The sequence below is a fragment of the Nycticebus coucang genome, chromosome 11, assembly GCF_027406575.1.
Source record: "Nycticebus coucang isolate mNycCou1 chromosome 11, mNycCou1.pri, whole genome shotgun sequence".
NCBI lineage: Eukaryota > Metazoa > Chordata > Mammalia > Primates > Lorisidae > Nycticebus > Nycticebus coucang.
This window is the reverse complement of record NC_069790.1, coordinates 37322227-37338328: the sequence shown is the minus strand read 5'-3', so window position 1 is coordinate 37338328 and position 16102 is coordinate 37322227. Positions and strand designations below refer to the sequence as shown.

At 38.4% G+C, this 16102-nt stretch overlaps 1 protein-coding gene across 1 annotated transcript in view; it reads left to right on the top strand.

The window, feature by feature from the left end:
- The window catches only part of DNAH11 (dynein axonemal heavy chain 11), a 389834-nt gene that overhangs the window by 142938 nt on the left and 230794 nt on the right, over positions 1–16102 (top strand). Inside the window, exons 31-35 of the mRNA XM_053553503.1 lie at positions 3511–3642; positions 5239–5399; positions 8336–8492; positions 8616–8761; positions 11717–11833. Coding sequence (XP_053409478.1) covers positions 3511–3642; positions 5239–5399; positions 8336–8492; positions 8616–8761; positions 11717–11833 — 713 coding nt within the window. The remainder of the gene's footprint in view (positions 1–3510; positions 3643–5238; positions 5400–8335; positions 8493–8615; positions 8762–11716; positions 11834–16102) is intronic.

Sequence of the window (16102 nt, the reverse complement as noted above, 5' to 3'; positions counted from 1 at the left end):
ATTTAGTTTTATATAATCCCCACTTGTTAAATTTTGCTTTTGCTGTCAAATTCTCAAAATCATTGCCAGGACCAAAGTCATAGAGCTTTTCCCATATGTTTTCTTTTAGCAGTTTTACAGTTTCAGGTCTTTTGTTTAAGTCTTTGATCCATTTTAAGTTGATTTTTGTGTATGTTTTAAGACTTCAATTGCATTTTGTGGCATGTGATACTCAGTTTTCCCAGCACCGTTTATTGAAGACACTGCTATCCTTTCCTTGATGTGTATTTTTTGTGCCTGCATTGAAAATTATGTGAAAATTTTATTTCTGGACTCTCTAGTCCACTTGTATGTACATCTTCTTTTTTTTTAAACAATAGCATACTGCTTTGGTCAAGAAGTGCGGTACCTCTAGCTTTGTTCTTCTTGCTTAAGTTGGCTTTTGCTATTCAAGGTCGTTTGTGACTCAATACAAGTTTTAAGATTTTTTTTTTCCTAAATCTGCAAAAAATGCCATTGGAATTTTTAGTTGCATTGAATCTGTAGAAAACTGGTAGTGTGGACATTTTGACAGTATAAATTCTTCCAGTCCATGGACATGGAATATCTTTCCATTTATTTGTTTTCTTCAATTTCTTTTGTCAGTGTTTTAGAATTTTCTGTGTGCAAACATTTTACTTTCTTGGTCATTAATGGCCATTGTGAAAAACAATATGGAGGTTTCTCAAAAAATTAAAAATAGAACTGCTACTCTATGATCCAACAATCTCACTTCTGGGTATATAGCCAAAGGAAGTAATATCTTGATAAGGTAGCTGCACTCTCATGTTCATTGCAGCATTCACAGTAGTCAAGATATGGAAACAGTCTAAGTGTCTATCAACAGATGAATAAAGAAAATGTATACACACATTTATACCTACACATAAATATGGAAACACATACACACACACACACACACACACGAGACATTTATACCTACACACAAATGTGGAGACACACACACAGGAAATCCTACCATTTGTAACAACATGAATAAATCTGAAGGACATTATCTGGGAGAATGGGGACTGAAGACCCCATTCTTGGCAAGGGAAAGCACCACCCAAAAAGAGGAAAATGAAAAAGTAAGCTGAGTGAGTCATAACAAAGAAAAGTCAGCTAGTTTACATTTAAGCTAGCCATTGCTAGCAACCTTCTTGCCTTTTTTGAGATTCTAGCCCATTGGGGATACAGCTTACACATACCCTGCTGGGTCTGTGAGCACTCTGGGGAAAATAATGGCCATAGGAAAGATTATGGCAAGTCCTAGAAAAGATACATCTTCTAGGGTGTTTCCTGCCCATTAAACAGGCAAAGCAGCTACCCATTGTGGATATTTGCATTTGCCTGGGGCAGAGATCAAGGGAGTAGCTCCAGTCCTGAGATATGGACAGAAGAGCTTATATCCCTTATCACAGAGGAAGATCCTCTGTGGTGGTGATGGAAGGAAAATGCTTCCCTCCCACCCATCCCTCAGAGGAGATTAACACCCGTGGCAGTTTACTCCACAGAGAACTAGCAGAGTTTAACACCTCCCTAGAAATCTGTGTGCGTGATCTGAAGCAGGAGGCTCTCCCAATACAAGGCTCAGATTTCAGATTTCTGAAGGCCACCCTTAAGGTTAATAATAATAACAGTAGGAGCTGGTATGTTCAATCAGAGAAACTGCTGGTGTCTTTGTTCCCTCCCTCATCTTACCCTCTGGGCAAATGGACTTTAATAAAATCAGAGTGGAGCAAACACTCTGGGCCATTGCCAGAATCCCAAGATAGGCAATGGACCCCTGAGCTCCCACTTTTAATTAATTCTACTCTACGTCTCTTGTCTCTTTCTTTACCGTCACTTCTAACTCTGTAATTCTTCAGTCAGTTGCCGCTGGTTTCCAGAGGTCTCAGTGGACCCTGCTCCCAGGGTGGGACCCTGATAGACATTATTCTATATAAAATAAGCTAGACACAGAAAGACAAACACTGTATGCTCTCACTTATAAATGGAATATTTTTTAGAAGTCATCAAGCACATAGTAACAGAGTAGAATGGTGGTTACTAGGGGACAGTGGGGAAGGGGAAATGTGGGGATACAAACTTCAGTTCCAAGATGAATAAGTTCTGGAGACCTAATGCAAATATGGCAAATATAGTTAATAATAATGTTTTGTATTTGTTAAATTTGCTGAGAGAATCAATCTCAAGTGTTCTCACCTGGGAAAAACTATGGCAGCTAGCTTGATTGTGGTAATCCTTTCATCATGTATACGTATATCAAAATAATCATGTTGGGTACCTTAAATATATAATTTTTATTTTTCAGTCATACCTCAATAAAGCTTGAGTGAGGGGAAAGTAAATTAATGCTTATAAAGCTGTCGTATATCCTGAAAGTACATGTTTTTAAAATTTTCTTTAAGCCAGCCTTCCTTTATGTTGGATTTTAAGTCTGTCTGGAATGCTTCTTGCACAGCCAGTGTTTCTCAGACTCAAACTCTCTGCTTTTGTTGAGGACGACACAGGGAGTCTATTTGACCATAATTCACCATAAGAAATATCTTATATCCACTTAGGTTCACATGTGTGTGCACACACTCAAAATGGAAATAAAGTTTCACAGATCAGTACATTACTACCCATAACGCAGTATTTCCATTCCATGCAATTCCACAAATTGTCATTCATGTCATTCCTTTTCATTCTTTGAAAAAAGACCAGCAGTTTGAAAAATATTTATCTAAGAGATCAATGGTATATCCAAGCAAAAATAGCAAAAATGTGAATAAAAATAAAGTAGAATGTTCTTCAGCTTTATGTTTTTAATATTTTAGCCAGTAATCATCACTATCTTGTATGAGAAAATAACAAAACCAAATACTAATTGTTAGGTGCATCGCTTTTTAAAGAAAAAGATAAGATGTTACTTAGCTCTCACTATGCTTTTTAAAATTTCGTCTCCTTTCTCCTTTCTTTTCTTTCCTTTCTCTTTTCTTTCAGCAGGGACTCACTCTGTACCCAGGCTGGAGGACAGTGATGATTATAGCTCACCGAGGCCTCAAACTCCCAAGTGATCCTCCTGCTTCATCCTTTCATGTAGCTGGGACTGCAGCCATGAACCAGCATGCCTCTAGATTTTAAATGTTTTGTAGATCCACGATCTTGCTATGTTGCCCAGGCTGATCTAATTGACCTCTTAAGATTTGTAGTCGTTCTCTTCCAGCAAAGTTGTCAGTAAGAATCAGTTCAGTGCAGCCAGGGATTCCGGGTCCACCCCTGCCTTTGTCATTTCTCACAGATTCTCCCGTCCTTCGTCTTATGAGACGTGACATTCGTCTTTGAGGATGGGCTGGGATAACATATTTCATTTTTTGAAAAAAGAGAGTCTGTCTGGAAACAGATGGACTTGTAAGCTAAAGCATTCCTTACAAGTATGAAGAATATCAGGTTGTTGGATTCTGTATTTGTAACCTTTTCTTCCTTTTATAAAAAAATTCCTTATAGCTTTCTCAGCTGAATACACTGATTACACTTTTGCTGGGAGAACTTCCACCTGGGGACAGGCAGAAGATTATGACAATTTGTACCATAGATGTCCATGCCAGAGATGTGGTGGCAAAACTTATTTCTCAGAAGGCAAGTTGCTCGTGGAATTTTATGTATTTGCTGTTGTTTCCTGAAAGTAGTGTTTATCGTCAGAGTATTTCCCAAAAAGTCGTTGTTATTCTTTCCTGAAAGTTTGTGTATTTTAATTAGTCCCAAAAAGTAGTAATTTGGGGCATGTTCGATTTGGGTTAGCTAATCTATTATCTTGATGAGAGTCTCCCAAAGTGATATCCCAAAGGTTTTGGCCAAGTAGGGAGCCTCAGATCATCTAAAAATTAATCCAGATGGAAGAGCCGTGAGAAGTCACCATTTTCTCTCTCTGTGCATAATCACCTTGGGCCATTGGCCTGTGAGTCTCACCTCTGTGACTTATACAGCCAACAGTAATAAGATGGTGTGCGTATCACTTAAACCATCTCTGCGTGCCTCTGATACATCTCCCCTTCTAGAAAGAAACGTTGGTTTCTTTGTTGCTTGGGCCATCCTTTGTTTTCCTTTCATGGCTAAAAATTGACTTCTTTAAAGGAAGCAATTTTTAATCCTCTCCGTGTATTAATAACTTTCCTTCTCTATCTTTTTAAAAAGATTGCATGTTCCTTAGATACTGGCAGTTTTTCATGTAAAAGAAGAATTTTCTTACCTATCTTGCCAAAACAAATTTCCACTGACAAATGTCAGAAGTATGCGTGTGTCCACGGAACAACATTGATGCCCCATGCCCATCCCCCACGGCCTCCAATCTTTTAAGGGGTTGGTGGTACAATTCTTCTCGCAATTCAGATGCATGCATGTATTGTGAAATGTTTTCTATTGTTTTTCTACTACTTTCTCAATTTATTAAAGTCAAAGTGAATTTTAATTATCCCCATAAAGAGCAAGTAAAGACATCTTCATGTAAGCTATAAACACAAATATTCCTTGATCTAGATGCAGGACCATTAGTGAGCAGTATTCTTTAATTGTTAGTCCAAGACTAATCCTTGCAAAACACCACGTTCTCATTTTCATAATACTACTCCTTGACTTTGCACCTTCTTATATATTTTTACAGCCTAGTGATTTTCTTGCAGTAGGATGAATTATTGTTCAAAATATGTCCTTTATTTTATGTTAAAAGAGATAATTTGTCTGTTTTTCAACCATCTAAAATACATGAGTATATAATGCTGAAACCTATGTAGTCATCAGATAAATTAGTAGACACTAATTTTGGTGATTTCAAGTGATTCTCCAGAAACCCTAAGGTCATATATACCTTGAAAGAGATGAGAAAAACAGTTTTTAAACTGGAAGAAGAATGCGTGGAATTGAATAAGATGGGAAACAATAGAAATGAAAAATATTGTTATTTGATATGACAAAAAAATGAAGTAGAAATCGCTATATTAAAAACAGACTGTTTTAGAATGAATTTGGTCAAAAGTTAGTTTGCTAGTTTAAAATAACTTTTATTACATATTTCCAATTAAGTTTTCAACCCTTTATATGCATTTACAATCTGCAATTGTTTACAAGAGATTTCCTATTTGTTAGAATTTTAGAAATAAAATGTGAACTAATAGAGTTGATTAGAATAATAAATGTGTCACCTCAAAATTATTGGTGTCTTATGTAAAATGATTTTAGGTTGTCAGTCCCCAATCTTTTGCGTGGCTGTCACAACTTCGTCACCGGTGGGAAGACACTCAGAAGCACTGCTTTGTTAATATTTGTGATGCCCAGTTCCAGTATTTCTACGAATATTTAGGAAACAGTCCTCGACTAGTGATCACTCCTCTGACTGACAGGTAACAAGTTGGAGTGAGATGGGAGAAACCAAGCAAAACAAAGGAACAAACAAAAACAAAAAACTCCCCCAGCCATGGACAGAGATCTGTAAGAAAGGAAAGGAAGGAATGAGAGAAAACAAATTGGGAAATGAAACAAAAGGAGCATGTAAATTAACTAATTTTGTAAGCTAGCGAGTGCTGAGTTTTCGTTAGACAAGGTCAAGAGAACTAAATTAGAGAAACGGAATTACAGAAGGCATACAGAGTTCTGATGAAATCCCGAGCGGCAGCATTTTTGATCACTGAGATCAATCTACCAGGTCATCTAAAGCTGGCATCCTGACATCAGGACGTGTCACCACCTCCTCCCACTTCCGGCTGCATCCATTTATGGGAAGTGTGACCATGACCAGGAATTGCCCATATTCAAATCCATTTTTGAGTAATTGCATGCAGTGAAAGGAAGAGAAGAGGGAGAACATACGATTCATCACGTGATTCAACAAATCCTTAGGAAGCACTGTGCTGAGTAGTGTTCCAGTGCTGAGCGGGCAGAGTTCTTGCTGACACAGAGATTGCTTTCTGGTTGAGAGTAGCATGTGAGTGGAGATGAAGAGAAACAAGAAGAAAATAAGTTACAGTTATTTTAGGTGGTAACATATGCTTCATGCAGTAACAAAAATAGGGTGCTGTGTTAAAAACAATCTAGCAGGGAGAGTCTGTTATTGACTGAGTGAGAGGGCCTTTGAGCCAGGACCCAGCCATGCAGAGAGTTACAGGCAAAGGAAGCACAGAGACTCCAAGGTGGATAGGGGCTGGACCAGTTCAAGGGATAGAAAGCATGTGTGGCTCAAGTGTATCAAGGTGGTCAGAGATTGCTGTTATGAGAAGTTTCATTGCCGCTCAACTCCAAGTAAATTATGCACCCAGAATGTTGCAGAAGTACAACTATGTCACATTGACATGAATTTTCTTATTAGTTTTCAAATTTGATAGGAGAAAGCACATTTAATTTTTGGCTTTCATGAAAGAGAAAGTCGAATATTAAATGACCTTCACATCATGGCCCCAGCGCCAGTTAGCCACTGTTACCCAAGTATAAGCAGTTTCAGTATGAACCTATGAAGCCAGGTTGTTAGGGAGTTCTGAGAAGTTGGTGGGATTCTCTACTAGCTGTGTGATTGCTCTTGGGCATAGTAATCACCTTACGATTTTGTCATTTGTATGTCATACAGCTTCTATAATTCTCTTTAACTTGTCTCTAACTAAAAGTCAGTACACGCCACTTTCATTAGTTAATTTATGTATTGCTTTCAATGTAAGGGCTGAAAATTCATAGCATGACAAGATTACATGAGAATAGTTCAAAACTGCAAATGCTAAGCACCTGCTGGATACATGAATGGAGAAGAGAGGCCCAGGGAATGGGAGACAAAGGGAAGATGTGTTTTAACGTTTATCAGTATGTGAGAACTGAGAGCTTATTAACTTTTTAATTAGAAAAGTCACTATATGGTTTATTTGGAAGTTAAAAATCAGATGAGTGTCCATGTGATGGTGTGAGTAGTATTGTATACTATGTGTACATTGTTTATACTTCATTCTCCTTTCACTCTTTGGGTTATGTGCTAATTGTTTATATCAGCATAATGACACCTTTCACCCACCTTTGTTAGGTCTCATTAGTGTCTCCTTTAGAGTGTGGTTCAGAGACTAGGCCAACTAGCTTGTACCTGACAGACTTGTGCTGGAATGCAGGTTAGGAGGACGCGGCTTAGCTGGAGAGAGAGACCCCCGCAATATAATGGCATAAATAACCCAGGTCTCAGTGGTGTAACGGTCCAGAGGTGAGTGGCCTAGCAGTGTAGCCTGGCAGGTGGCTGACATGCTAAATGTGGCTTCCCATTTGTTTCAGCCAAGGAAAAGGGAAAAGAGAGAGCCCAGGTCAAATATGCCCAAGGAGGTATCCTAGGAATGGCACATATCATAGCTGCACAAATCCCATTCATTGGAATTTGACCCCTAGGCCACTCCTACCTGAAAGTGGATAATTAGCTCATTTTATGGAGGAGAGAACTAAGGCATATTGATATTAAAAGATTGGCTTCTGATGCTTGGCAGAGTCCTCCTGTCCTCTACACTCACATCTTTCCACTAGGTTCACTGACCATACTAAGCCAAAGTGATTTATAAACCTGACAAAGCCACAAATAAAGATTACAGCTATTTGGGGGTCCTTGCTATTTGTTTTTCCCTTTTTTATTCAGTATTAAATTCTGTATTTTCATAATTTTCTAAGAACCTGTGAGTCTTGTAATACCTCCTTACTTACAGAAGGAAGTATTATGGTAATTTAACTGCATGTAATTACACATTCAAAATAAATTCCAAAAATACATATTATCATCATAAATTGTGTCTCTTTATGCTTACTTTATTCATTGAAATGGGTAGATGTTATTTGCATACTGTGTATTTACATAAATTTATATATCTCATCTTTTAACGTATTCATCAAGTAGCAGTTTAATTGAGTCAATGTTTAATTCACTCGTCATCCAAGATTTCACCTGTGTTTTTTTTTATAAACAATAGCTTGTTGTATTCCATATACGTAGTATCTTTAGTTAGAAATATTAGAAATTCAATACCATCTCCAGTCAAGTGCTATTTGTATTCAGATACACAGCTCTTAGGAAATGAGACAATAAACAAATAAAGCAATACATTCTTTTCTATATTTTTACACAGAACTTAAAAATAAATTTGGTAGAAAATTTTCTGGCTCGGTATTGCCATGAACAAATCAGAAGTGTGTGAATACTTTGTGTTAGTACCACATCCCAAACCCTGGCTTCTTAAGCCTCCCCCACCACCAAGAAATTAGTTGCCCCTAATGTTTTATAAAAATTTCATGTTAGACTGTAATAATTTGTATTTTCTATTGCTTAAAGGTGTTATATTACTTTAACTCAATCACTGCATCTAACCATGAGTGGGGCTCCTGCTGGTCCGGCGGGTACAGGGAAAACAGAAACCACCAAGGACCTTGGACGTGCCCTTGGCATGATGGTTTATGTATTCAACTGTTCAGAGCAAATGGACTACAAAGTGAGTTAGTAATAAAACACTCTAATGTAGACAATAAGGTATTCTAACGTTATTCCTGATTGGGGCTGATGCAACTTAAAGCCCCCTGCTGTTAAATTCTGAATGCTTCACTCCATCATTTAGTCCATAGGAAATATCTACAAGGGACTGGTGCAAACAGGAGCTTGGGGCTGCTTTGATGAGTTCAACCGAATCCCTGTGGAAGTTTTGTCGGTGGTGGCCGTGCAGGTAAAAATGATTCACGATGCCATCAGAAACGGGAGAAAGAGGTGAGTGGCATGGGGCTTTTCTCTTGTTACAAATGGAAAGAGTAACTTGGAATTATGCCGGTAACCTCACCTGCATGGGCTATTGCTGCCTCTCCCTGTCTTATGAAATGGATTGGAGTCCAGTTTATTCTGAGGAATTATTTTGAATACCCTCTCATCATTTTTTTATTAGTGGTTTTTAGGTGTCGAGTACAATAAAGGTATATTACATTGCTTTAATTTCTTTTTTAAAGGTTTTTTTTTTTTTTAATTTTTTTGCAGTTTTTGGCCGAGGCTGGGTTTGAACCCGCCATCTCCGGCATAGGGGGCCAGCGCCCTACCCCTTTGAGCCACAGGCGCCACCCCATTGCTTTAATTTCTTAAAAAACAAACAATTTCTGTGATGCTAAATCCAGTGACCAATGCTCAGTCCCCATCTTTCTGGGCTCTGGAAGCCTCGGCACAGTCAGACACTTCATGCTGCAGGACACACCTTCTCCACGTGGGTGGCAGGACTCTCCCCACTTCTCTCCCCTCACAGCTACTTCCTTACTGTTTTTTTCCCCATCTATAGAACAGGGAAAACAAGAGTCCTTATCATAGAGATTACTGCAGTGGTCATATGTGAATCACTTGGACAGGTGCCTGGCACATGGTACCATGTCAGGGTTTGCTATTTTTTGTATTATTATATCCTAACATATCAATTTCAGACATCCCAAGGCTCAGTCCTTGGACTCCTTTTCTCTCTCTTTATTTTTTCCCCCTTGGTGGTTTCATCCAGACCCATGGGTTTTTTAAAACCCATCTTTGTGCTGCTGAGTATCAGATGCCTGGACTTCTGTCCCCTCATCTCTAGATTTGCCTAAACATCTGCCTGTTGGGTCCCTCTCTCTGCTTGCTGCCTCAATGGCTTCTCTTATTTAATATCTCCAAAATAAAAACCCAAGTCCTTCTACCAACACCTGCTCTGTTAGGTGTTCCATCCCAGGAGATTATTCCTTCTTGTTCTTTTAGTAACTTGGGCCAAAAACTTTCCAAATATATCTACCTCTCAACATGACACCTCGCTCCAAAAGGCAAAACACAGCTGACACTTAGAGTTTGATGGCTTAATTTGAGAGAAATAAATGGTATAGTACACAGCACAGTTTGGGTTCTCTTTGTGACTTTTTTTTTTTTTTTTTTTTTGTCTACAGGGCAACCTCATTTATCTGCCTCCCCATTTCTCCCACTTTTTCAGGTATTTTGCTCAGCTGGCTATCTTATGCACAGGAACGTTTTCACTCTCTCAATCAGGGAAGGATTATCTATAGTTTCTTGGAATTGTGAACCTGCCATAGAAGTTTCCAGTTTATCTGTAGATACATCTGGATGTTTCTAGAAACCTCTCAGTCCTTCCACCACGTGGGCCTGGGGCACTGGTTTTTATGGCCAGATGTCTGTTGGCTGGCCTGCCTCCACTCGAATGCCATGTTAGAGAAGTTTGCTTCTCTCTTCTTTGATCCCCAGCCATATTTTATGTAGCTTTCAGTAAAAATCTTATGATTTGATGTAACCCGGATGTCATTTGAGGCCATCCTTTCTTATGGAGATTTATGAAACTGATCCATGCAATGATTCTAAAAATTCCCCGGCACACTTCCTCATAGTCTCCCCTGCCAGCGTGTCTGAGTCCTCTCTCTTCACCCCTGTGCTGATCCATATGCAGAGAGCAAAGCACCTTCATGATTTCGAGAGTCATTAAATTCCCTTTACACTTGAGGGTTTAAGAGATGAAACCATGCTTCCATCACAGAGGCTTCCAGCATCTTGCTGGCTCTCTCTTGCAGGTGACTGTCCAGGTTACGTGCAGTGGGAGGACAGGTAGGAGCCATCTCTCTAGAAGCAGCCTCGCCTGGCCTATCCGCCTTCCCTACCTTGACCTTCTGGGAAGTGAAGATTTTTCCATTTTTTCACTTTAACTATAAAAAATCCATCAGCTCTTAATTGCCTAGTATCTAAGAAGTTCTTACCCTAAACATTGTGGTTTCTTTCCAGTATTTTTTTCCATTGTTTTGTGATGTGGACCCAGCTCCCTAACTACCTCAGCTCTCCCCTTTCTATTGCCTCTCATTTAGTCTCATTTCAAAGTTTTCTTCTATTTGTCTGCCAGTTTGGCCTCTGTGGCACCTAACCATCCTGTTGCCCTGGCCTCCAACTGGGGCCTTGCAAGTCTTTTTTGAAAATCTTTCCCTGCTTCTCAAATGCCTTCAAAGATAATAATAGCAATGGTCATAGCTAATGTTTGTCGAGTGTACACCATGCCATTTTACTCTTAGCCATTTATATTCGTAATCTCTGAAATCTGCACACAATCCAGTAAGGGCTGTGATTTTATTATCCTTCTTTTCTTAACTAGTTGAAGGAACTGAAATGTGGAGAACGTCACTAACAGATCAACAGTGCTGGACTCTGAACTCTTGTAGCCTGGCTCCAGCTCTGCCTGTGATAACCAGGCTATTCTGTTTCTCAGGAGTACTCAGTAGATATTGGTTGAATAAATGAGAGGAAGGGAAGAAAGGAAGAGAGAGAGGGGGCAAGCAAATAGACAAAATAAAGACCGAACAGGGAGTCCCATTCTTTCCTTAGTAGAGGCATTCTCAGTCTGTGCAGTATTGAAGGCAAAAATGCTATCCCCTTTCATTAAATGTTAAAGTAGTCAAGTCCCACTGTTCTGGGATACTATGGCTATGCTAAAATTAAAAAAGAATACTTTCCATATTTGTAATTCCTCTGGGGGGAGAGAGCGCACATATTTTTAATAAACATGCTTCAAAACTTTCAAAATATGTAAGCTTATGAATTTTACAGAAAATCACACAGAATAAACAGCTTCCTAATAATAATTTGCATTTTTGCAGTGGTTTGCATTTGTCAATGTGCATTCATATTCAATGAACACATTTAATTTTATCAACATTCTTTTTATGGTAGATTTGTATTTCTTGGGGAAGCTATCACACTGAAGCCATCAGTTGGAATATTTATTACTATGAACCCAGGATATGCTGGTCGCACTGAATTACCGGAAAATCTGAAAGCTCTTTTCAGGCAAGTGCTCTGCTTTGTGGCTCAGCGTCTGGCACACTCACGCCACCTACTGTTGTTTATTTACACTGTTACGTGATTCCTTTTTACTCAAAAATTCCCATGGAAAACCCCTTCTTATTTCTTTGGGATCTTTTTATAGAGAGAACTTTCTCCATGATAAGTTAACCCTCGTGGATTATAATATGAAATCAAAACTCAAAATCAGTATTTTAAAAGTTACATGGCACGTTGGAATTTTTATTTATTTATTTTAAATTCTTTATTAAATCATAACTGTGTACATTAATGCATTTGATATATGATGTGGAAGGCTTACATCTAACCGATTAACATAACCGTTTCCTTCCTTCCTTATTTGTTGTGGTAAAAACATTCATACTCTATTCTTAATAGTTTAGAAATGTATCATTGCATTATGCACAATAGGTGGGATCCCCCAAATACTCTCCCTCCTCCTAGCGTCCCCCCTCCCCTCCCCTCTCTTTCCTCTTTCTTTCTGTACTATAGTTATGTTTTGCCATTCATATGAATGTGTAGGTGATTATATACTGATTTCATAGTAGTATTGAATACATTGGATACTGTTTTTTTCCATTCTTGAGATACTTTACTAAGAAGAATATGTTCCAGCTCCATCCAGGTAAACATAAAAGATGTGAAGTCTCCATCTCTCTTATGGTTGCATAGGATTCCGTGGTGTACACCTACTACAGTTTGTTAATCCATTGATGGGCACTTGGGTTGCTTCCATGACTTGGCAATTATGAATTGGGCTTCAATAAACATTCTGGTGCAAATGTGTTTGTTGTGAAATGATTTTTGATAAATACCTAGTAAGGGGATTACAGGATCAAACGGTAGGTCACTTTTAGTTCCTTGAGTGTTCACCAAACTTCTTTCTGAAAAGGTCACATTAGCTTTCTGAAAAGGTCATATTCCCACCAGCAGTGTAGAAACGTTCCCTTCTCTCTGTATCCACGCCAACATCTGTAGTTTTGGGGTTTTGTGATGTGGGCTAATCTTACTGGAGTTAGATGATATCTCAAAGTGGTTTTGATTTGCATTTCTCTGATGATTAAGGATGATGAGCATTTTTTCATGTGTCTGTAGGCCATGCGCCTGTCTTCATCAGAGAAGTTTCTGTTCAAGTCTCTTGCCTACATAGAAATGGGGTTATTTGGTTTTTATTTTCTTATTGATTACTTTGAGCTCTATGGATTCCAGTCATAAGACCTCTATCAGAAGCATAACCTGCAAAAATCTTTTCCCACTCGGAAAGCTGTCTTTTTGCTTTATTTACTGAGCTCTTGGCTGTGCAGAAGCTTTTAATTTTAGCTCTATTGTTATGGTATTTTTATGAAAATGTGATTTGCATAAATTGTAGAAATATTTGGGAAATATAGAAAAAGATGAAGAGAAAATAGAGAGTCACCACCAGGATTAACAATTGCTACATTTTTCTAGTCTCTTTTATTATTTATATTTTTAAGGAGTTAAGATATTATAGCAGGCATACTTATTATTTAGTTATCTTCATTTACTCTTTTGAACATATATTTTGTGACATTATTAAATTCTTTGGGAATACCTTTTTATCATTTTTTAATTTCAAAATATTGTAGGAGTACAAATGTTTTTGTTTACATGGATTACTTTTGTTATGCTTGAGTCAGGGTTACAAGTGTGCCCATGACCCAGATAGTGTTCGCTGTACCCATTAGGTAGGTTTTCATTCATCCCTCCCTCCTTCCTCTCCCCTGCTTGGTTTCCGCTGCATTTTACTTCTGTGCATGTGTGTGCTCATCGGTTAGACCGATATAATTGCGAGTGAGCATTTGTTTTTCTATCTTTTAGATACTTCACGTAGGATAATGGTCTCCAGGTTCACCCAAATTGTCACAAAAGGCATTAATCCATCCTTCTTCATGGCTGAGTAGTATTCCATGGTACACATATACCACATTTGGTTAATCTACTCATGAAATTTATGGATGTTTGGGTTGATTCCACAGCTTTGCAATTGTGAGTTGTGCTGCAATGAATATTCAAGTGTTTTTAATAAAAATGACTCCTTTCCCTTTGGGTAAATACCCAGTAGTGATGATGCTGAATCAAATGGTAGGTCTACTCTTAGTTCTTTGATGAATTTCCATACTCTTTTCTATAGAGGCTGTCCTATAGTTTTGTTTTGTTTTTTACACAGTCCCTACAGTGTAAAAGCGCTTCTTTCTTTCTGTATTCATGCCAGTATCTGTTGTTTTGGACTTTTTTTTTTGAGACAGAGTTTCTCTTTGTCGGCCTTAGTAGAGTGCCATGGTGTCAGATCTCACAGCAACCTCAAACTCTTGGGCTCAAGTGATCCTCTTGCCTCAGGCTCCCAAGTAGCTGGGACTACAGGCACCTGCCACAACACCCAGCTATTTTTAGAAACAGGGTCTTGCTTTTGCTTAGGCTGGTCTTGAACTCCTGAACTCAAGCAATCCACCAGCCTCGGCCTGCCACAGTGTTAGGCTCACAAGCATGAGCTACCATGTCTAGCCTGTTTTTGGACTTTTTAATAAAAGCCATTTTAACTGGGGTAAGATGATATTTCATTGTGTTTTTAATTTGCATTTCCCTGATGATTAGTGATGTTGAGCATTTTTTCATATGTTGATTAGCCATTTGTCTATCTTCTTTTGAAAATATTCTGTTTATGTCTTTTGCCTACTTTTTAATAGGGTTGTTTGTTTTTTCCTTGCTGATTTGCTTGAGTTCTTTGTAGATTCTGGTTATTAGTCATTTTTTTTTTTTTTGTAGAGACAGAGTCTCACTTTATGGCCCTTGGTAGAGTGCCGTGGCCTCACACAGCTCACAGCAAACCCCAACTCCTGGGCTTAAGCGATTCTCTTGCCTCAGCCTCCCGAGTAGCTGGGACTACAGGCGCCCACCACAACGCCCGGCTATTTTTTGGTTGCAGTTTGGCCGGGGCCGGGTTTGAACCCGCCACCCTCGGTATATGGGGCTGGCGCCTTACCGACTGAGCCACAGGCGCCACCCCTGGTTATTAGTCATTTATCAGAGGTATAGATTGTGAATATTTTTTCCCTATCTGTAGATTGTCTATTTGCTCTGTTGATTATTTCTTTAGCTGTGCAAAAGCTTTTAATTTAATCAAGTCCTATTTATTTATTTATTGCTGTTGCAATAACCAGTGGGGTCCTCCTCATAAATTCTTTGCCTAGGCCAATATCTAGAAGAGTTTCTCCAACATTTTCTTTCAGAATTCTTATGAAACCATAAGTTTAAGTTTATTATCTGGAATGAATTTTTGTGGGTGGTAAGAGATAGGAGTCCTATTTCATTCTTCTGCATGTAGCTATTGAATTTTCCCAGCACAATTTATTGAATAGGGCTTTTTGTTTCCGGAATATATTGTTGCCTGCTTTATCAAAGATTGGTTGCCTATATGTGGATAGTTTTATGTCTGGGTTCTTTATTCTATTCCATTGGTCTGTATCTCTATTTTTGTACTAATAACATGTAGTTTTGGTTACTGTAGCCTTGTAGTATACAGTCTAGTAATGTGACGCCTCCAGATTTATTCCTTTTGCTTAAGATTGCTTTGGTTCTTTGAGCTCTTTTCTGGTTCCAAACAAAGCATAGAATTATTTTTTTCTGGATTTGTGAAATATAACATTGGTATTTTGATGGGAATTTCATTGGACCTGTAAATCATTTTTGTAGTAAGGACATTTTAAGAATGTTGATTCTACCAATTCGAGAGTGGGGTATGTTTTTCCTGTGCTACCTGAAGTTTTTCTCTCCGTGTTTTGTGGTTCTCTTTGTAGAGCTCTTTCACTTCCTTGGGTAAGTATCTTCATAGGTATTTTATTTTCTTTGTCACTCTTATACATGATATCAGGTCTTTGATTTGACTCTCAGCATCACTGTTAATTGATGTATAGAATGTACTGCTTTGTGTACATTGATTTTGGAAGCTGAGACTTTGCTGAATTTATTTATCAATTCCAGGAGTCTGTGGGGTTTTTAAATATAAGATCATCACATCAGCAAAAAACATAAGTTTGACCCCCTCCTTTGTTGGTTTCTCTTGCCTGATAGGTTGCCTCTTGGGTGCCACGACTTCCAGCACCATGACGAATAGAAGTAGTTAAAGTGGACATGCTTGTCTTAGTTCAGTTCTTAGGGGAAATCCTTTCAACTCTTTCCCATTCAGTATGATGTTGGCTGTGTGTTTTTCATACGTGGCTTTTATAATTTTGAGAT